Source organism: Struthio camelus, chromosome 20 (genome assembly GCF_040807025.1).
Source record: "Struthio camelus isolate bStrCam1 chromosome 20, bStrCam1.hap1, whole genome shotgun sequence".
Lineage (NCBI taxonomy): Eukaryota > Metazoa > Chordata > Aves > Struthioniformes > Struthionidae > Struthio > Struthio camelus.
In genome coordinates, this window is record NC_090961.1 from 9,867,802 (window position 1) to 9,891,339 (window position 23,538).

The window sequence follows — 23,538 nt, forward strand, 5'->3', positions numbered from 1 at the left end:
CTGTAGCTGTGGCTTTTAATATTTGGAGCAACTATCAGAGATGTCTTTCAGATTAATGGACCTAAAGCAGACCTGGCCCATTTTTTAATATGCCCTCGGAAATTGGAATTATATTAAAAGTCCTTTCTGCGGGCATTCTCTGCTCTCTGCACTGTGTACAGTAACAGCAGCTTCTATATCCCCCACTTTCACTTCCCAAATGTATTAAGCATCAGCACTTCCGGGGGAAGTTACTATCTCACAAGCTATAATTGCCTCTAGGGAAGAAAACCAAGCATTTCAAACTAGACATTAAAGGCTAGACCTTCTGGTGTCAGTCGCAGCTCCTAGGAAGTCAAAGGCAACACAATGATTTATGTTGGATAAGAATCTGACCTCTGATGTTTAATGACACCTTCGCAGCCAGAAAAACATGAAAGTTTAGAGACAGTTTGGCCAAATAGTCATAATCCTTATAAAGTTAAATTACCCTATGGCACACACACACATAGAGTGATGATGGGAAAAAGAACTGGAGAGTACAGAAAGGTAAAACAGAACCAAAAAATCATGTACCGAACATGACAAGTGCATGCAACTGATATCCAACTTGCTTTCATTCATTACTTCTTATTTCCTCCTGTATTAATGTAACACCAGAAACCGCATTTGGTAGTTGTCTAGCTAGGTTACAGAGCCACTTGAGGCAGATCTTTCAGTCACTTACTTGTCTGAAAAACAGTAAATTACTCATTAGATAGTTCTCAATGAGTAATAATTAATACCATTACTACTGTGATAAAAACTAGTGTTTCTAGGCTCTTCACAGTAGGTAACGTGTACCTTAATTGTGCATTTCCCTTCTCCATCTCACTGCCTTTTTCACACACACTGAACTGTGCTAGATCAGCATGGTGCAGTGCCATGAGTACTAAACAAGCTATTCCTAACACGGTCTGGACCCCTGCCCAAGCCTGGGGAATATGGTTTTGATCAGGAGTGCTCGCCCTAGACAGAAGCATTTCCACTCCACAGCCTATCCATTTCCAACACCTAAGGAAGACTGCCCCTGTATCTGAACTTCCTCCTCGATGCTCACACCTGCCAGACTCAAGCCCAGTTCAAGCAACCATTAAGAGATCGAAGAGCAGAAAAACTATAGTCAGGTGGGGTCATTCTCCAAAGCTCAAAGGTGAGGTGTGACCCTCTGCGGGACCTCTATTAAGGTCACATCCCACAAGGTGCTAACTTCTGGTCTGACAAGGGCTCAAGGGAATTACAGCACGTGGTCTCTCCAAGATGAAGGTCCCTTGAGGTCATACGGTGAAGACATGCTTTTATGGCTCAGATTATTTGGATATGACTGACTCACCGACTGATTGTCATCATCTTCACACTTGATCCTGCACTCACTGTTGAACTGGAAGCCATTGGAGCACTGGTAGAGCCCATGAAACTTGGAAGGTGGAGGGTCACAGGTAACGGGCACACAAGCGCCTGGCAGCCACGTGCCGTCTTGTGTGCACTGGATCTTAAAGGCTCGCCTTTCCGTACAGAAACAAAAAAGAACATTTAGTGAGTGGCTGAGTCAGCTAAGACCTTCTAAAGCCTCTGAGCTCTGCTAGCAGGTTGCAGGGGATGGCTTTTAATACTTGGGGAACAAGTTGTGAATCTGCGTCATGAGGTCGGCGAATGAAAATAATGATTATTTGCAAAGCCAACATTCAGCTGCCTAGCCTAAACTACTCTTTCAGCCTTGGACACATATCCCAAAAACGCTGCTTCCCAGGCTTGTGGGCTGTGGTTGGTTTGAAGTGGGTTTGTGCAGAGTCAGAAATATATGATAGCACTAACCCTTTCCCGCAGAGTTTCAAAGGGGACTCCCCAGGCTGCGTATCAAAGGGTACTTCTAAGGTAAGGTCTGTTTTTTGAGCACTGTCCAGGATTTCCAAAGGGACCTAAGAGAGTTAGGTGCCTAGATCCCCTTGAAATTGCACAACTCTCTGCATAAGGGAATTGTCCAGTGAAAATCCCTACAATACATAAAGTTCGTTACAAACAGCTCATCTTTTTTCCTCAAATCTTTTTAACCTATGGCTTCCTGAATCATATTGACTGCTTGGCATTACTATTTCACGTACTTTCTTGCTTTTCTGGAGGATCCAGGGACATGGTAACCTGGTTTGCATTTGTATTTGCAAAATGATCCCACTTTGTGCTTATCCTCTCGGCAACGAGTAGTCTGAAGATCTGCGTTAGGAACTATGGAGGGTGCTCTACACATCAGCTCACACAGAGCCTCTGGAAAAGACCACAGCCCATCCTCCATGCAGGTCAAGTTGCTGTTGTTTCCTGAAAAGGACGGTGAAAAAAGTTAACAACATTCAACAGAACGAACATTTTTTCCCAAATGTTGTTACACCCATAATATATCAAAAGCCACCTCAGCCGGTTTGACAGAGCCAGCTCTGAATTCATGTATTCTTATGCATTTGCTCTTTGTAGATGATGGCATTAAAATCATCAAGGACTCTGTTTTCAGGAGACAATAGGCAGACAGCGCTTATTTCAGGAAATGTTACAGCATAGGAGAACCACACTGGCTTTGTATTATTTTATACTTCTTCACTCTTACTTTGTTGTTCTCTTAATCTGAAAGAAGGCTTGTCTCCTACATCAACCCTCTTCTCTCCAAAAGGGGGGCATGGCATTAACAGAGTGCTTGCTGCCGTTACATTCTTCTTTCTGCTTCTGTGTTATATCCCTTCCCGGAATCTGTCCTTTTTATTTCAATTTTGAGCAGTTTGGAGCAGCATCATCTGTTAGTATTAGACACACTACTCCAATACAATGAGGAGCCATTCTCAGCTGGGGACTTTCAGTACTTGAGGAGTACTGTGATAAATATGATTCATAATACTCATTAGAGACTCATTTTCCTTAGGAAGCTTGTTTGGTCAACACCTCAAAGGTAAAAGGTACAATAGATTTATTTGCCTCTGCCATAACCCACTTGATTTCAGAAGGTTAAGCTAAAAGTAGCCTAGTCTCAGTATATTTTACAGTCTATGATCTTTTATATTGGATGTTAAAAAGGAATAAGCTTTTCCTAAGAAACAAAACACAGCTATGAGCCACTCACCCTTCAAAAATCCCTAACACTCTATTGAAATCCCTGACCACTGCTGCAGGAACTCTACTCAACCCACAAGGCATATTTTCAACAGTAAGCCAGCTTCTGAGTTATCCAAAATAATACTGACAAACTGCTAATGCCAGAGCAATGCCATCTTGCTAAGAGAGAAGCAAGAGAGCTGGGACATGAGGCTGGAATTCAAAGAAGAAGAAAATAAAAGTCTCCAGAGGGCTCAGGAAGGTATGTGGAGGAGCCCTCCCGCCCTTTCCACAAAGATAAGAGAAGCTTCATTAAATCAGCCCTGGCTTTCTTTCTCCCCTTCCCAAATGCAGATGATAGCAGAGGTATTTTGTGCAGAAGGGAGCTCTTCTCTAGAGCACCACCATGCTCTTTTGCTCTGACTCATGCAGCAGCTCTGCAGACCAGCCATGGTGATATCATACTTGCCACTGCAAAGTGATAAGCTGTGACATTACCAACAGTGGCTGTCATGACGTCAGTGATTGAATTAGGCATGAGTCATTCAAACATCATTCTCCAGAAGCTTAGTGGCAATATGTATTAGTCATCACCGATGGCTGTACACCAAATGGTTCCTTTACTTCACAGCTCAGACAGTTTCCGGACAAAAGTGGAGTGATGCTGCATGCTACAGCTGCACAAACCGTGACCTAGGGATTTGGTCATCGTCCCTCAAGCTGCCCCCACTGGAGTCATTAGCTCAAGTTCTTGTCACTCACGACTTGTTTTACCCTCTGACGCATTGCATGAAAAGCCCCAGTCTACCACTCAGGACAATTTTACATTCCTCCAAGTTGTTGAACATGGATTATTTTCAGTTTTTAAAAATATTTTTCCCCTCAAGAAAATGCCAGGCATTTTCAATGCGAAACCACCTCCTTACTGAAGATGAACCTCTTCATAACAAAGGAGAAGAGTCCTTTCATGAAAATCTCCATTTTGAGTAGTTTTACCTTTCACTGTGGTTGGCTGGTTGAGTTAAAAGAACGGAATGATTTGGTTATATATGAAGAAATCAACATATCCTCCCATTGAAATGAAGACTACTTCACATGACTCTTCTGGAAGATCAAAAATGGTAATGTGCCAATGAGGAGAAGAGTGGATAGTGCTGAGAACATGAATGGGATGCTATCAGAAAAACAGCAGTGAAGGAAAAAGGGAAGAGGAAAGAAGGAAGGACAGTGTGTTATTTTTAGGAAAATTTTAGCGGCTCCCAAACAAGGAAAGGAGAAGAGAAAGGTCAGATATGGAGTAAGATGAGTATGGAAAAAGAGAGAGGTAATGGGAAGACTAGGAAAAACAGTGAAAGAGAACTGTGCCACTGGGAAACAGGACTTTTCTATCTTCTGCCTTTCAGAAAACATGGAGGAGGCATACAAGGGAGCCAGACACAGAAAATAAAGAAGGCATGGGAAATAAGATGAAAGAGTTCAATTTGATTTATCCCCATGACTTTTCCATGTTTTGGTTGTATGGAAGCAATATTTACTGCCATTACCATCTGGCCAGCCGCGATCAAGAAAAGGTCAAAGGAAGGTAATAGACAGAGGAAAGAAAATTTAACTTCTAACATAAATAGACCTTCCCACAAACTCTTATAATTCTTCATACTTAAGATATAACGAGTAATTCTAAAACAACAGGAATAATAACCTATATTACTAGGAGAAGTTTGTATTAGCTGTGCAGCTATCCCCAACTCACTGCAGAGACACTCTCCAATACCTTTCAGAAGAGCAGGAGGTCGGCAAGTGAAGGAGCATTTCTTGCCAAAGGTGGTCCCTTCGCTGCAGTTGAATGTGGCTGGATAGACATGGTATTGGTCTGGGACACCGCAGTCCACGGGCTCACAGGTCACCTGCTTGTTCCACTTCCCATCTGTGCAAGTCATGGTGATGCTGGACTCCATCTGAAAAAGACACATGACTAAGATACGACAGCCAGAAAGGGAGAGCTCAAAACCATTTTAAGCTTAATAACATCCATTATTTTCAAGATCCACAAGTTAGGCAAAGCTAGGCTGGTTCACCACCATCATCATTTGGACAGCGGCTACTGAAAACAGCTAGGTACCGTAAGAAATAGCATCAGACGATCAATATGCATCTTTTTCCTTTGCAGTTTGAACCAAATCTTTGCCTATAAAGAAGCAACAAGTTGCTGAGAACAGAAGTAACCTGTTCTATTTTTTTCAATATTAGGATGTCTGACAGTAATTATTGGAGGAATTTAAATGGAGTTATTCCTGTTTTACCAACATCGCTTCATTCTTCAGCTTTTACTTGGTGAGATTTGTTCCTTCCACTCCATTCCTCATGCAGCTCCACAAGCTATGGAGAAGTGCCCTGTCTCACCCCAGAGGAGGCTGTATGTCTGGTTGCTGCTTAGTCTTTAAGGTGCTCTGGCAGGTTTAAGTTGCTCATGTTGCAGATACTAACTAAAGCAAAGCAGAAATTCTTGAACTGGGTTACCATTTCCCTACCTGGGTTCCCACATTCACAACTGCATGGTTGAAAACAATACCGTCAAAATGGATGGTGGTTTAACACCTGCTCCAATGTAAAGGGCTGCATAATGTGCAGCACAGTAAACAATCTAGACTCTTATCTGCATCATCTTCTGAAACAAGCTGTGGAACCTGCTGCTCTGCCTTGTTATCAGACAGGAACGTGAAAGTCTGAGCTGTTTGGAGCTGACAGTTATCCCTGATCCCCTATCAGCTGTGGAGTGACAAAGTCACTCGGAGGTAATTGCCCATGTATCTCTCGTGCACTGTTGGGGTCTAACTAAAAGCAAACCTGGCAAGAACCTGTTGGGGACTCCTGTCGGAACCTCTCCCAAAAGGTATCTGTCACCATGGGACTGAGGTACCAAGGGAGGTGGCCTGGGTCACACCAACACTGTGTTCAAGTATTGACAGGTGCTGTTACCGCTTCTATTATCAAAGTGCCCCAAAGCTCCAAATCAAATCGGGGCCTGCTGCCCTGGCACTAGGGATGTGCATGCCTGAGAGACAGGCTTTTGCCTGGAGGAGTTTGCAATGGACAGACCCAAGAGCATCATGCCCATGCTTTCCTCTGGCACCTGGTCCAGAAAGTCATGAACTGCTGAGGTTGGATATGCAGTCAGTGCCTGTGCTCTGACTTCCCTAATGCCACTCATAGCTAAACAGCAGCTATGCTTCCACGGATCTGAAGAATAACTCAAACAATGCAGCAGACTGGAATCCTATGAAAAGAAAGGGAGGAAAAAAAAAAAAAAGGAGGTAAAGGAGCCACCCTTCCAAGGCTAAAATTAAGGATTTACCAGGTGATCAAAGGACGAAACAGATAGCTGGCAAAGAGAACAGAATAAACAATATAACTACTTTTTAATCAAAAGGGGAGGAGGATTAAAAATTAGAGGTGAAGAAACTGAAAGCAGGACTCTTCTCCCCCACACCACAATAAAGAAAGGGACAGCAAAAAAAGAAATATGAGCAGCCCAAACACAAGATATTGTGGAAGGGGAAGATACCAGCAAAGAATCTGACCAAACTGTTCAGCAGTACTCTTATGCCTCCAGGGAATATTTTATTCAGGGTTGCTACGCTCACAGGAGATTTGCACCACCAATCATTGATCTGGGTTTATAAAAGGAAGGGGGATTTTTCTAGCACACATCAAAGGGACCTGGATTCCCTTTTGCAAAAACACCCTAATGGTTTCAACAGAAGTTCAGACCTGTCTCCCTTTGATATATGGCTGCATTTAGAATGGAAAAAGCAGTCCCAGGGCTAAGAAACTGGACACTTCCCAAGCGGGCACAAAACCCCTTTTCTAGACCATGGAGTTTATTTAAACAGGGAGCAGTCCTGACGGAAAAAAAAGTCTCTTCTACAGATTTAGAATAGAACATCCTGGGATTCGTGGAGTGCTCAGGTGAAGTGACACTCTGGGTCTTCATTTTCAATCATTTTGCTCCCCAGTGTCTGTTAAATCTGACTTTATTGCTTATCAGATAGTCTGCAACATTAAAAAATATATTTATTCTGTAGATAGATGATGGCTTGAAGATGCCTAGGCTTCCACAGGAAGTTGCTGTATGATTCTCATGGCCATCGAACAAGGGATGGTAGCATAATTCCATGCCTTCATAATTCAAACACACAGCAGCATTACCGCAAATGCCAGATATGACACCTACTGTACTCTTCAGATCCAGTTTTAAAAAGAAAAGTGGAAATTATGCATTTCCGATCCACTGCTGTAGAGGAGGTCCATCACTTTTAGTGATGAATTAGTGATGGAGGTGAGGGCTCAGTTCAAATGCACTGCATGCCTATGTGTCCTACAGATTTCTAGCAGAGATGGAGATGGTCTTCTGAAAGTCAGGATCTTAGTCTGAGACCAGAGAAATCTGTAATCCTGCTCAGAATACAGCACTGCAGTTCTGCACTCCAGGCTGGGCTGCTCCAGTATACACAAAAGCCTTTTCCGCTAACAAATGCTATCGTGAACTAATACCTAAGCACCTTGGCTGCTGGGCACCTTGAACAGCAGGGGGTTAAAACACAAAACCAAGCTGATGATGGCAGGTGCTATTCAAATGTTAAGAAAAAGGCATGAGTCTTTCACTGTGTTCTTCCAGATGCTGGATTCACACTGAGCACAGGGAAGTCATATCAGTGGTAGGTGATTTAAGTCAAACAATTCAGTTGTGGGTCTTGGTGTGATCTAGTTAGCCCAGGTTAATGCTTGTAAGTGTATTTCAGCTGCAATCTTCATTAGCAGAAAGCTGTGAGACCCTACAGCCTGTTGAAAACATAATATGCCTGGGCCCATCCTCTCCTTGGAAACTCTTGCTAGTTAGCAGTGTACTTCCTCTGCTCTTTATTTCTGCCTCTGTTCTAGACCTTGATGTGCAAAATTTAGTCTCTCCATGTTTTTGACTCTGTGTTCTCCCCTATGCTGCTTTCCCAATAAAAACACTAACCAAATCTGGAAGAGTCACCTTCTTCCAGATACTTACAGCTTTTCCTCTTTTGAGCACATTGGAAAGCCAGAGAAGCCATACAGAGAAGAGGTGCCCAAGTGGGTAAGACCCTAGCTTCTCAGCTCGTTCCAGTAATTTGTTCCACACCTAATGCAATAGAAGCTGAGGTTTTCAAGGTCAAAGTAAAAACTGATACATTTTAGAGCATATCTATCATTCAGTATCATCACTTCAACAAATACAAGCACATGCATTACTGTAGCAGAACGTAAAAGAAATAGCTTCACTGCAATGGAGGCAAAGATTCGTGCATTCAGTTGGAAATGCAGAGGATAGTTTTATCATGGAAGTTACTGTAGATGGCACCCACCAGCTCACAGTTTCTCCCTCTTGCAAAATCCTCCCCAAAGGTAGGATCTTTGCAATGCCTGGTGGCAGGATCCCAGCTGAAAGCTGCTGAACCAGGAGCTCAGCTCTCCCCAGCACCAAGCCAGAGTTCAGGGGTGCTTCCCAGCGACTCAGACTGAGCAGCACCGCCTTCGTATCCTGCATCGCGTCTTTGTGGCAGCATCTGTGCCTGCCCTTGTAAATCTCCCACCCGAGGTCTGAGCAGGCACATGCCTGTTTCACTTGTCTGATCTGACAAGGTCATCCAGCTCAGGGCAGTCTATGTGAAACCCTTGGCTTTCTCATTGGGTTTATTAGCTGTCACTTTGGGCACTTTGTGCTGCTTTGACTGGCATCACAGCAACTGCTTCCCTTCATGTCCTGCCTTCCAAAAGAGGCTTATGCAAGGAGCGAGGGAGAGCAAGAAGGAGACAAGAAAATAAAAGGGTCTCCAAAGATACAGTGTCCGGTACAGTGAAGACGATGCAAACGAAAACAAATCTGGTGTCAGAAAGATTTGTTTCTTGGCATTTTTAACAGCTTATGAGAATTCATGTCTCCTTCCTGCTGCCCAAGATCCCAGCCGGCTCCTTCTTCAAGCGACGCTTCACGTGTGAAGTTTCCTCTCCTTAAAAACGAACAGCTGTGCCCTCCCCTCTAAGTATTCTTCCACTTCTGCCCACTACTGTGCCTCTAATTGAACCCACATGAGCCGTGCTTTCTTTTCCTGGCATGATTGATGATGCCTTTGCACAACATTAGGGAGCTGCTGGGTTTTAAATAACACCTCTTGACCAGAGCAGCAGTGGTGGTAGCTTCAAGGAGAGATGACAAGCAACTGAATGAGTGGGGCTTTCAGTGAAGGACAAGGGGGAAGGAAAGAAGTGAAAGACAAAGGGGAAAAAGGAAGGAGAAAAGAAAAAAGAGTGATGGCATTGTCAGGGGGGAGTGAGGAAGCTGGGGCAAAATGAAACATCCCAAGATCTTCTTTCTGAAAAAGATAAATGAAGAATTTTGCTCCCATCATTATGCAAAACTTTTTTTTGCTGCTGAAGCTCCTAAATGAGAATATGTGAGAATCCCAAGATAGTGTGATAGCTTGGGGTTTTTATTGTTTCTTGTTTTGTTTTGTTTTACAGCAAACGGCTTCTACTTTTGGATTTGATATATTTGATTTTATGGAGTTTAACGAAATTTGGGAACAGGAGCTTCTCAGAGAGCAGAAATGAAGGATGTTTTTCCCCTAAGAATGATTAAACATGGTGGCTTCAAGGTGACACAGAGGCCAGGAAGTCCAGGAACACTTAGGATGATTTTCAAAACTCCCTTAGATGTAAAAGATTGATTTGAAATATGACTTATGCTCCCACATCTCTGAGCTGCTTTTGAAAATTTTCCCTTTAAATCTCCGTTCACTCTTTTTTTAAAGCCTTTCACTGAAATACTAAAGAAAATTTGGTTCAGATGCTAAACCAGGGTGTGTTCATGGGACTGTCAATCATCTTCATCAGCCTGCAGTGGTCATGGGCCACTGATGTTCAGTCTGGTCTTTGAGACATTGCACCTCACCTCAGTCTCCTTCCTACCCAAGAGTGTGAAGCATCAGCAAGTGCAAAGCTACTTTCCTTCCTTCTCCTTGCACAGGCCCCCACACTGTCAGTTAAGTGAGAAAAAAATGGCTCAAGTCCCTAAAATCAGTCAGTCAAGCAAAATATTCAACTAAATAACAACAGTGAAACAATCAACAGCTTTGTGCAAAGTTCCTCAATCACAGCATAAAGTTCCTCTGCATATAGATAACAATCCACATGTCCTATCTCATCGCCAAATGCTTGTGAGCAGAAAAAGAACTGAAGCTGGGAGGCAATTGTGGAATGAACACAATGCAATTCAGCACGACACAATACAAGGAATCCAAACCATGGATTCCAGCGTTTCTCAGCTAATTCATTTCTTGCATGCAAGTTACACAAGTTCTGGCTTGAAGCACCTGACACAAAGAAATAAAACGAGACGATAGTGAAAGAAACTGTCCATTCCTATTCAGCAGCGCTCCTAAGCACACGCATGAACTTTAAAGCACGTGTTTAAAATGCTCCACTGAACAGGAATATTGTTAAGTACATGCTTCACTCCTTCAATGATTTGTCCAGCACAGAGCAAAACAAAGCCATAAGCTTCAGGTTTTTTTATCGGTGGAAAAAGATGATACAGTGCAAGAGTAGATCAGGGTGAGAGAAAGCGTGTTGTAATAGGCAGTGAATCACGTTAGCTAGGGGTGTTAAAATCCTCCACTCTTGTCACATGAATCTGATCAAGGCTCTCAAACCAAGGTTCTCAGAACAAAACCATACCGTGACAACCGGCCGAGCCTCCCCAAAAGGTACTTGTTGCTTTTAAACAACACAGCGCTGGTGAAACACGCTTAGGCTGTTTTATTTGGTTTTGGATTCCTGTGCATTCAATGTACAGATCACTTCCAACTATTTCCTGGTTCAGTCATTCAGGCTTGTTTGAGAACTTGTTTTCTGTTCTGTAAAAATGCTCAGCTGGAGCTAGGGTTCTGGTGCTGATGCCAATTAGGATGGAAGAGGCCCAGCTCGCGGGGTCCTGTATTTGTTTTGTAATTGAGTTGAAAGGGCTGACTCATTCCCCTCCACTCTGTCTCCCCCCTCTGTGAGCTTATGAAGAACACAGTATTTCACAAATGCAGACAGGCTGTGGAGAGCGGCTGCCTGCCTCCGGCCCCCACCCCGTCCCCAGATGTGCGTGCTGCCCCTACAACACACTAAAAGGTGCACATGTGGGTTACTGCAGTCGCGTTGCACTTACAGGAGCCAGCAGCATTTGAGAAGTGAGTGCAAACTAGAGCTGGTCCACTCAGGTAGCTACAGGGGGCCCACGCATCCTGCACGCACCGGTCCCAGCTACGCACACCCTTGGCCCCAGGGACCAAGAAGAAGCAGTCGCTGAACATTTAAAGAAATTTGCAGTCCTCCGCAACACCCCCCCCCCCCCGCCCCTGCCCCTGCATCAGGACATGCTACATTTCTGTGACTGCACTGTTATTGCACAGTTTAGCGAAAGTCAGTTCGCACTCCCTGACTCACTAGGGTGGGTTTCTGGTGCTTTGTTAGCACTCCCTGACCCACTAGGGTGGGTTTCTGGTGCTTTGTTTGCATCTGAAAAGGTTTAGATGCTTTTTCCCCCCCCCTTGATGTCACACGTTTCTGCAATGTCACAGTGTGGTTGGAAGCAGATGGACTGAAATGCTGCAAAGGAGTTAAGACATTGTTAGCCCTAACCCAAGGAGTAAATACGAGAAATTTTGCCCAGAAACTGATTGTGTAAAAATAAACAAACAACACTCCCACCCTATCCTCAGAAAACTAACCCAAGAAAACAGTTTGGTTGAATAGGACCAGTGAGGTCAGAGAAGACCTAAATACACATTTGAATCTTTTGGGTTGAAAATTTCTAAATTTTGAAAACACTTGAGATTTGCTCATCACTAGTAGCTCTTCCTAAAAACTGAGATGACTCCTGTTCTGATGAGAAGAAATATTTGGATGCGGTCTTGTCACAAGGCTAAGCTCAGATTTTGGATTTGAGGGTGGGTTGTTTGCTGTTTGCTCATCCTTGTTTTGTGGGTCACATAAAAACAGTGGAACAAACCTGGCTCTTGCTGGGATCGTCATCTCGCTGGACTTGCAAAACGTAGCCCGTCTTGCAGCTCACATTGCACTGGGCGCCATTGTACCACCCGCCACTGGTGCAGTTCAGCAGCGCATTCTCAATCTCCAGCTTTTGGCAGTCTGTGGCTTCGCAAGAGTAGTGGACACAGCTAGTTGGGAAACAAGAAAGAGCATTTGCATTCAGTCCACTTAATTCGCTCCACAAAAGTGTGCTTGTCTGACTGATGAACTCATCACTCATCAGAGCGCAGGTAAATGGACTGCATACTGAATCCCACGTGGCAAAGTGCTCCTTACCAAAGAGCACACCCTGTAGATACGTCTCCTGAAGAATGGGGACAGTGCTAACGGTGATGACAATGAAAGCAAATTGCAGCTTTTATGGCAAAAAGGAAAAGCCTGCCAATTTTGCAGAATTACTTTCTATTCTGCAATAATCACAGAGGAGAAACAACATGAGCAACAGCACCGTGGCCTTCTGACTCCTGTATGAACATGCGTACAGCTTGTCCCATGAGAGCCCTCTCCCTCCAAGACCAGTCTTTATGCCCCATCCAATTTTAAATCTCTGCTGTATTTAGGAATGCCTGATATTACTAGTGATAAGTGTGCATGTATGCATGTGTGAGGAGAGGCTTCTGCGATGTACAGTCTTACCTTTGAGAAATCGGATTGAAATCAACCCATTCATTTTATTCCACTTCACAAGGATCACCAAACAATAGTTGTGTAGATGCGTTGATAAGCTCTTATCAAGTAGACCCAACTCAGCAGTGTGCTGTCTTTTCAGATCTCTCCAGCTGCTGTCCTGCCATGCATAAAATCTTTCCCCATACGGAAACTAGCTGCTCTCCCTATAGTGAATTATTCTAACATTTAACATAACTTATAAAAAGAGATTTTTTTATTTTTATTTTTATTTTTATATACACAGAGATGTCTGGGTGACACAGAATTTTTCACTCTCTGATGGCCTGAGTCAAACAAAGCATTGCAGCACTTGCTCAAATGTAAGTATGGGAACAGTTCCCTCAGCTAAAGGGGAATGAAAATGCTGAGAGGCTTAAAGCGCATGCAAAGAGGTTTTGCTCGATTAGGGAAAGCATTTCTGGAGTCAAAGTTCCCTACAAAGTGATGTACCTCTGCTGAAAGTTAAACTGAAGTTAAATATAGTTAAATTAATTCTGAGGAGGGAAGACACTGCCTTACTTCACCATCTATGGGGGTAGGGAAGAGCCTGAAACACTGAAATTTATAGAAAGAAGGGAAAGCAATGAAACAATATACATATTTTGAAGTGGGTTACAAGCGAGATGTTCCCATCTCCTAAAAAAAGGGTTAACAGCCATTGAAAATCCATCCACCTTACTAAGCACAGGACTTAGCATATACATGGTGTTTTGTTGCGTTCAAAGCACTGTGCAGACATTACCTAATTAATTTTCATGACAAGCCTGTGAGACACCTGTGCCAGTATTGTTATCCCCATGTTACTGATGGAGAAGCACATCAGCACATGTTTCTGCTGAGCTACAGATCAGATTAAACTACAGCATTATGTACCTCCACAACTCACTCATTTCTCTGTCCCAAACTAGTGCTGTATGGGAAGTGCCCACTGCCTGGAATTTAAGGTTACTTTTTTATTGGCAGCCCTTTCCTAGAGTGTCATGGGCCATAAACAACTTCCACATTCAGACAGATCTCATTTGTTTTTCTTGCATAAAGTGTTGCTGCTGATGGGGTTGAGAAGGCAGAATTCCACCTCTATGTATGTTGGCCAACCGGTGATACCGTCATACTCAACAAGCAGCACCTTGTCCATCAGCAGTGCAACTGAAAAGTGATGCTCGTCACTCCTGCAGAACAGATAATCCTTTGCCAGGGATGAACTACACAGGGTTATCCTACCTTTGGTATGGAGGAATAGGCTGGACGGCTTCCTGAGTCCTCTCCCTTCCCTGTGATGCTACGACTCATGTTCCTTGTTGGACTAGCTGCCACAACAGGAAGGAGTCACCATGCTGTACTGTGGGAGGCTGCTGGCCCCATACCAAGGGTTTAATGTCAGTTTTCCAGTCATTGTAGCTCACAGTCTGACACGCAAATTTAAATTGCCACTGATTTTGATCAGTCAGTAAGACTATGGATGAGATGGCTGAAGATCAAGTAGACAGTCCATCCCAGTGCCCAGTTGGTCTTCTCTTGCACAGAAATTAGATGACGAGAACGGCTATGTGCAATAGTCTTGCAAATGCCCAACATGAATCACCCAGGAGTGTGAACCACAGCCTTTATTTTGTGCTGTCATGTGGGTGGCCTCATATACTGCAATTCTTCTATGAGTGGAGCAGTTCCTTACTACTGATTTCATGACACGGCTAGTGGAGTAAATTGCCAGCTAACATTAGCAAAAACGTCTGAACCTGGACCTCAAGAGAGTATGAATGATGAATATGATACCTTATCAAATCCTCACTACATATCCCAGGTATACCTACACACGAAGGCTAACTGTTATTTTGCTCCCCTCTATTTTTCAGATGGTGAGGCTTCGATGTGAGTTCCTTCTGTGCCATGGTTTCAGTGACAAGTTGACTCACTGAGGAAAAAACGTTAACACTGTTGCCAAGCCATTCTCAGAAGTACATATCGTGAACCTTGACTGCCCATTGCAAAACTCATGCAAAATCTTAAATCCTTTTTGCACAAAAGCTAGAAAAATAAGCTAATAGCAGATCTATTTCATTTAATATCTGACATGAACCAATGTGCAACACATCAATGTAGCGCTGAATCTAGCCTTGAATGGCTTCAGAGGGAAGGATGAACCTAAGAAAACCTTTGTAATTTGCACAAATGGAAATCTGCAGCAACGTCACTGCAGTAAGTGGTGTTACCCTTCATTTCTATCAATGTAAAGGAGAAAAAGGATTTGGCTTCTTGAGTTCAGATCAGGACACCATATGAGAAAGCCTGAGCTTAAAAGTCCTACAGAAATAAAACGCCACAGACAAAGGCATTAAGAAACACTTATTGTGATGTTCCTCTTTCTGTTTACAAGTCCCCTTGTGGTCTTAGTAAGTGGCCAGGGAGCATTTTTAGCCACCCCCTCCAGGCTCCAGATTATGCCTTGGTTAGCAGATCATCTGGGCAGCTCTCTCTGTCTGTAACTCTATATGAATGACTTCAGTGACAAACAATACAACCATTCACTTTTTGTGAAAAAACAACCACTGCCACCAAATGTTTCCAATTTAAATATTTCTGGTTCTCTAGCTACTGGTTCCAATTTGGTATCAGCTACTGTCAGCCATAAATCCCAATGAATTTTGAAGTCATGATCCTGAATTGAGTTCTGCAAATGCAGAATTAAAAAGGAGAAATGAACACTCCAAGCAGAAAATTTAGACAAAGAACCCATCACATCCATATTACAGAATTGTGGGTTACAGAAGCTCTTGCATGGGTACTGCCATTTAACAGTGGTTAATCATCATATGTTCCAGAAACTACGCATTCCTTGGGGAATATGCCTATTTCCAGTCATCCCTGGTCTATCTTAACTCCTAAGCCGCACCTGGGAATTGCTTGCAAGAGCACTAGCTAGTCTGGATTAAACCTATGTGAGGCATCCAGAGACCACTCTAATGACTTACTAATATATATAATGATCAACTATGGGTGCCTGAGATATTCCCTGATACTGTTTGTTTTACTAGATCTGCCTCAGGATCCACCTGTTCCTATTCTAATTACTTGCACGGGAGAAGCATGATTTCCTAGAGCACACCAAACTGAGTGCAAGAGGCAGTGAATTTGTTGCACATGTTCCAATGCCTGCAACATGTTAAAAATATAGATTAAGGCAGACTATTCTGATGATCTAAAAAGCCCTGCGCTGAGTTAAATTTCACATGTAGGCTAAAGTTCTAAGCCAGTTCTTACTTTATTTAAATCCATTTTGCCCATCCCTAATCTAAATGAGCTCAGTCATTAGCCTCTAAATCTTTACTTCTCTGTGCCAACATTGGCCCCAATTCAGTAAGGCACTTAAACGTGTGCTTAACTTCAAAAGCATGGTTAAGTCCCATTGACAGATTTGACTACAGAGGGATGTAAGCACATAGCTAAGGGCTTTGCTAAATTGGGGTCTTGGAGACACATTCCCAGAAACATTTGTATTTTAACATGTTTATAGAAAATTATGACAATTAAGTGGAACTCTTCCTTCCTCACATAAAAACAAACCAGCACTTCCTCCTTCGAAAAGCTTATAGCAGCCAAATGTTTTTTCCTAACCCTGGGGTCAAGCACTTTTCCAAGAACTCATCTTAACACAGTGCCCTAATTTTTTTTTTTTCTTAGCACTAGCTTTGCCATGTATATATGTATAGGTGAGAATAAAAACATAGCATATACACTTGTATATGAGACAAGTCCAACTATTATCTATTTTACATGGGAAACACTTCCTTTTCCACAGTTTAGGCCAGCCTGGACTGTAGATCTGAAGTATGCTTAATTTTGATTCTATGCCACCATGCGTATAAGTCACATACCTGTAACTTTCTGTCACTCTTTCTAATAAATTTATCCTTATGGTGGATTTGGCTTCTGCTTTGCCTGCAGAGATTTTTAAAAAAGCAAAAGCAGATTATCTCTCTTTAATCCAAGTGCATATATGCACCATTTTGAAAAGCAAAGGCTACAAGTTACATTCCATATTGTAGCTTCAGAAATTAAGAGAGGTATGAACCGCGAAGTTATCAATGACTTTATCATCTTTGATTTTCAGCTAAAACACAGTGCTTTCTTTGTACTGACCTGAAAACTCAAAAAACATCTACCTGAATCCTTCAGACTCAATGGGGATAGGTGAACCTGTACCAACCGGGCCACAGGAAGAGGGACTGAGTCTTTTCTTTGTAAGTGTTTGCCTTCAAACCTTGCCCACGGCAGTGATTAAAAGAGTAGCCCTCATCTATACTCCCTTCAGTGATTTCACTTCAGTACTGCTAGGCCTGTCTCCGATAGTGATCGCAGCGAAACCCTAATTCAAACTGATGGGGCAGAAATGCAGATGGCCACTGAAGATATACCGAAAACACCTGATACAGCCCCAGGAAAGCCATGGGGAAGGAGAAGCCAGGCTAAGACACATCCTCTGCCCCAGCCCCACCACTGGAAAGGTAACAGCTCCCGATGGGGGACTGCCCTGCCCTCAGCCCTGGGAGAGTTTTGCTACCCGCTGCACCCACTACCCTGCGAGATATCCTGTCCAGTGGGGTCCAGATTGAACTGATAAAGCTCTCAAAGCCCGCTTACGCCCTTCCAGGTCTAAGCAATACCTGTGTGCCTCAATGCTAACAGCCTGGCGGGTCTCCTTGCGAGAACATGTTGAGGCAAACAAAGAAAACACATCACGTTTCACTTTAATAAAAGCCAAATGATGCCGTTTGCCAATTACCAAAATGGGGCGAAGGTTAAAAACCATTGAATTATAACACGTGTCACAGACCAAAGCTTCTATGATTAACAGTTCTGTGAGAAATTCATTAATTTCACCAGAAGCAAGCTGACAGAGGTTGTGCTTAATGACAGAATGCAGGGCAGGGGAAACGGGCAGGGGAGCGATGGCTGAATCAGTTAAGAAAAAGCTGTATTAAATAGCAAAAAAAGAGATGAGAAGACCAGGGAATTATAAAGGGTGGTTGCACTTGTTACACTGCTAAAGATTTATCTTCATTATTTGTTTTCAAGAAGCTGACAGCAGGAGAGAGCTAAGACAATGAAAAGAGGATGGAGCGAGCTACTTTTCTCTGAGGTTTGTGCTGGGCCGCCAAACGGAGCAATCTCAGAGGAAGGTACTCTGTGGAGGCCAGACGTGCTGTTGAAGATTGGTTTATGCTGGCTCAGGTATGTCAGGTGGTGCATTTCTGTAGAAGGACCTGAGGGAGCATGGCTTTCAAACTGTGCTTGGACGTAGCATAGGTTTCCTACTCAGAACTTGGGAGCTGAGCTCGGGAAACTGAGACACATTGGCCATATTGAGTTTTCTTGCCTACAGTGTTGGTCTGCAACAGCTGTGAAACACACAGATGTACACACTTGCATTGCTACATAGAAAAGTAAAAACAAAATCTGCCCTGCAGAAGCCATTTTGCAGCTATAACAGGGTGTTCACATCAACAAATCAAGATTCAATAAACCAGGAAAAGCAAAATATTTTCACTACACTAACTAGAAAGCACAAAGAGCCATGCCAGCTGCCTAACAAGACAAGGTGGGATACGTCTGTTGGAGAGCTGCAGGTAGCAAGACCCCATGCCTAGGGAGGCGAGGCTCATCTACATTGCAAAGAAAGAGTTAATGGAGAAATATAAAGCTGGAAACTGTCACGAAATGCAGAAATCTGGCAGCCGAAGTGGGATGTCTACCTAGGTTTTAATGCCTCCTGAGTGCAGTTTCCAGGAGAGGAATAAATGACAACAGGAGGAATGCAGGAGGGGGCAGGTCTCATGAATGAGGCAGGGAACTGCCACTGAGGAAAAGCAGTGCTTCACAACAGCTACCTTGCCGGGGATGGGAGACCCCCGAGATGATGTTTCCTACATGGTGAAAAGGATAAAACCCTAATTTCTGAGGAATCACTGTTAAAGGTAACACCAGTGAGCTATGTTTTCATGGCACTCAAGTAACCAAGCGTGGGAACATAAACCACTGCTTCTGCGCACCCAGTTTCACTCTCCTGTCCAAAAGGCTGAACAGGAAATACTAAAACTGTAATAACTTGAGCTACATAGATGTGAAACTAGTGCACGAGAAGAACTAACTGGGCCATTACATGTGTTCTAAGGATGCAATGTGAAAATAAAGCATGTCATTTTTACAGCACATCTCCAACAGTGAGGTAAACTTTTGTGGAAAAAAATAAAAAGAAGCTTGTGGTCAGCTGCAGCAGAAAAAACAACAACTGGAAAAATACAACTGGAAAGTACAGAATATTTTTTAAACCCTCTATAAATGTCTTCAGAACGATGGCATGGATTTTCAAAAGAACTAAAGATGACTGAGGACAAGTCCCTATAAAGTTCAATGGGACTTTTGCATTTAAGCTCCATTTTCTCTTTTAAAATCTTAACTCTAATACACATTTTAAGAAAGAAGAGTGAGTACATGTTTTATTTTCAGTTATTAAGTTGTCACTAACCCATGGGAGAGATCCATTCACCCTCAAAATAAAAGCTGTGTTAACATTTAAGGGATGATATATTTCTTTTCTCTCACATATTTAAAATCTGCACCCTAGCCTAGAAGTGCCTGTATGTGGCTATAAATCCTCTCCAACCAAAATAATTCTCCTTGAAGAGAAGGAAATAATATCTCTTGTAGAGAGAAGCCAAAGAGAAGGCAAAAATATCCATGTTTACCTAAGGAAAATGAAAGCGGTGAAGTTGATGCTTATACGTAGGAAGGAAAGTTCTTTTAAAAAATTGATTAAATACATATCACGCAGATGGAACCAGCAGGGAAAGGGGAGCAGGGAAGGATGAGCATTGAGGAGACTAGTGCTCAAAGAGGGTCTGATGGGGAGACCATGAGCGTGGGAGGCAGAGGGGAAGGAGGCAGCTTCAAATGACTGGGGACAGTCCAGCCCTGACACAGACTGAGAGCTCTGGGCAGCCCTCACAGCAGAAAACCCACACCCAGCTGCTGCCCTGGTTAAGAGTGAGTTCCAGAAAGTCCCTCTCTCTGTGTTCATTCTAGATTAGGTAAACTAATGAAGCAAAAAAAGATGGCAGGTGACAGCAGAAGGATCTGGTGTTCACCTATTCCTAGCTGCTTTGATATTCATCTTAATGCACATCTTTCTCTACATATTGGATACTCGAACTTCTTGAAGTTTCTAATATATGAAGAGGAAAGCATATATGGTCACCCAAAATGATCCTGTCACAAGGCAGATTGGAAATTTTCCACTCTAGCACTGCAGTCAATGGAAAAAATCCCACTGATTTCATTTGGCTTTGGATCAGTGCTTTATTTCAGAGAGTTTCTAGTTCCTCGACTGACGTTGGAAGCTTTATGTTCAATCCAACATTGTAACCTGCAAGTCCTAAAACGTTACTGCTTTGAAGGAGCGAGGCTGTGATTGAAGTTTTTGAGACCAAGGGGCTGAGATGGGTCAGTGCATTATGAGAACAAAGCAAAACAAAAAAAAATCAAGGAGAAGAAAGAGGCAAATGATGGGTGATTCTTCTCCAAGAGATTTCAAAGGTTAGTTTGCTGTGCTGCAGAGGCTCACTGAAGCTTTGCCTAAGGGGAAAGCATTTTTTATTAAGGAAATAACTTTCTAAACACAGAGCACTTCTAATTTCGTAAGTGAACAAATGGTTCAATTCCTACTGAAAACTGGAGATAGAGGAATGCGGTCCTGCGTCTGAGCCTTCTCAAGCTCCCTGTTGCTTCTTACTATCTCGTTCCAGTGGGTCTTTCTTGCTCTTTTTCTGTCTCTGCATTGGGATTTGGCCAAACTTCCACAACTACACTTCTCAACTGAAACTTGATCTTGCTGTCTTTGGGCCTCTGAATTTATACAACCTATTGCACAGAATGATCAGACTCCTTGAATCTAGGTCAGAACACACTGACTGGATTGATTTAGCTATAGATATACTTTTTTTTCCCCCCTCTCCCCTTTCCCACCCTCCCTCCTTCTTGGAATAAAAGCAGGTCCTAAAAACAAGCCAGAACATTATCAAAAACCTGACAGCTTGCTTAGGAGGCTGAACAGAGGTTTGCTAGGAAAAGTAACTTGTTTTACTTTTGCTGCTGCTATGGTTTGACGATTGTTCACAACTTTGAATTCTCAGAGAAAAGTGATTCTTTTAGAAGTTTTGCTAAATTCTCCCCACTTCTTTTCAATGCCTTGCTGAAAGGATCCATGAAGCTGCTGCACCAGAGGCCGTGAAAGGTCACAATCTCTGTGGGATGCTGTAAAGCAAAGACTGTGAGGGGTTGGTGGTGATCTATTGATGTGTCTGTAATAACAACAAGAATAAAACGGTAGCCATAAACCTTTCATCCTGGGGGGTCCCACAGAGCTTTTCAGAACGTGAGCCGGATCCTTGGAGGTACTGAGAGCCTTTGCCCAGCCATAAAATTGACACGAATGCTCACTGCTGAGCATCCACCGCAATGGGCTGAGCACCTTGCAGAATCCAGCCCCGCTGGGGCACAAGAATCACTTTTTCTCTGCGCGACTGCTTCTGTGGGAGGTCCCTGTAGCAGTTTAATGGCGCAAAGCAGTTTAGATCAAGGACAACATGTGAGCGGCTAAAATGATGCCTTACTGGGGAATGCATGTAGAGTTAACTGGCCCCAATTCCAAGCTTGGGATAAAAGAGGGAGGAGAAAGGAAGAGGAAATAATTCACTAACAGTATCCTATGCGGGTTAAATGTCCCATCCATCCTGATCAATGAGAACACTGCCGGGTTTTTACCAGCCACACAAAAGGGTCAGCAGGGTTCAGCTGCCTTGCCCCTCCTGTCTCCTTTTAACCTCTCGCTCAGGCCTGCTGGGGTTGGGGGCGGTGGGTGGCAAGGCGAGAAGGAAGCAGGCTGACAGGCTCACCTCTGCTCTGCTGGGCTGTAGGTCTGTCCACGCTGGCAGCTGCTGATGGTGATGGGGTCGAAGTTGTGGAAGGAACGCAGGGCCACCCCGGAGATGGCCACAAACTGGGAGCTGAAGCTAATGAGGACAGCCTGGGTGTGATAAAAAGGGTGACTGAGGTCATGGATCACGGGGATAATCAGGGGATTGTTCCTGCAGCTCAGGACGTGGACACCTGCCAGAAGAGAGACAAGATCAGAGGAAGGGTCAGACTTAACACAATTGCTTCCCCAAGCCGTTGGCACTTCAGAGGCATTTCACCCATAGGAATGGCCCTATAGAACTGAAAAGTTATGGTAAGCTGCCTGGAGGGGCTTCCCAAATCGCTCCGTAGAGCTTAGCAGAGAAGTATATCCCTCCAGACAGCTATAGAAAGGCTGCCATTCTCTCTGCAAATGCGGTAGGCTCTCAGAGCAATTTCTTTAGACCATAGCTACATTTCTATTGTGCTCTGTTAAATCAGGAGCAACCATCACAGAGGAAGTGGAGTTGCGCTATTGTAAAACCAGTCTGAGAGGACAGTTAAAGCCTTTATACCGTGCATCAAATGGCACCGGCAGAATGGGTGGCTTTGTGTACAGTGGGCAGTTTACCAGTGGCTTGTTTGTAGCTGTGCATGTCATTAACGCTCAATGTAAAACTTTTTACATCAGCTCTATGCCAAATGTGTCCAGTTTTGCTTTTGTTTGACTGTTTTTCAGCCTTGGCTCTTTCCTGGAAAGAGCAAAGATGGTCTTAGAGAAAGAGAAATTAAGGGTGACGAATACAGTGAGGATTTTACAGGTGACCTTCTTTGAGAAGAAAATAATTCAAAGTATCTGAGGAGGTGGAGACGCCCAGTAGCACCAAAGATGTGCTGGGGAGACTTCTTATCCCTTTGTCCTCAGAAGAGAAGGCACTCAGTGATAGTCAGGAAGAAATTCCCACCTTCATGTAGAGGTAACTTGAATTCAAATGGGCCAAATACCTCTCAGGGCAGACAACTCTCAGCTGGCCTCAAAATTCGTTAACTCAGATTCACAAGCTTGCGACTGCCTGCAAAGCCCTGCCTCTGCGGCTCTCTGTGGCATCGCTCCGAGGATCAGCTCAGCTCCAGTTCCGCTCACTTCACTGGAGTTCCCCCAGCAACTACTTTGGCCCAGGCCCTTTGGCTACCCTGCTACACTTACAAATTTGAAAATAAAATAAATTTGATTTGCATGTTTAACTGGCTCAGGGATTTTTATTATTTTTTTTTCCATTTCAGGTTTTTTGATTCAAAAGGAAAGGAATAAAAAAAGTTTTCATTTTTCTTCTTATAAAGTGATTTCCTGTGAATTAGGACAGACTTCTGACCCTTCCCTTTAAACCTCTATCTCCCACCCTGTGTTTAAAAAAATCTTCCTGTAATAAAAAATAAAATAAAAAAGCAAACCTCTTTTTGTTTTGGTCTTTACCTGACCCTGAAATAACCTCCCTGTCTACTTGCCTCCCACAGGTCTTTTGATATCAGCTTCTTGGGGAGCGGTGCACGTTTCTCACTTACAAACAGGTGCAGTTAATACTTGAAATCCCAGGTTCCCAAATTCCTTGGAAGTTTCTGCCTTCTCTGATGGAAAGCCAAAAAAGACCTTATGGTATGAGGCTGTTTATTCATTTCAGTTTCATTCCTAGCGCTCAGGTGGTG

At 43.4% G+C, this 23,538-nt stretch overlaps 1 protein-coding gene across 1 annotated transcript in view; it reads right to left on the minus strand.

Moving 5' to 3' along the window:
* PAPPA (pappalysin 1) overlaps positions 1-23,538 on the minus strand; it is a 187,821-nt gene that overhangs the window by 33,350 nt on the left and 130,933 nt on the right. The window contains exons 13-17 of the mRNA XM_009668174.2: positions 21,834-22,047; positions 12,176-12,344; positions 4,865-5,048; positions 2,121-2,331; positions 1,352-1,523 (exon numbers count right to left, since the gene is read on the minus strand). Of these exons, the coding sequence (XP_009666469.1) occupies positions 1,352-1,523; positions 2,121-2,331; positions 4,865-5,048; positions 12,176-12,344; positions 21,834-22,047 (950 nt within the window). The remainder of the gene's footprint in view (positions 1-1,351; positions 1,524-2,120; positions 2,332-4,864; positions 5,049-12,175; positions 12,345-21,833; positions 22,048-23,538) is intronic.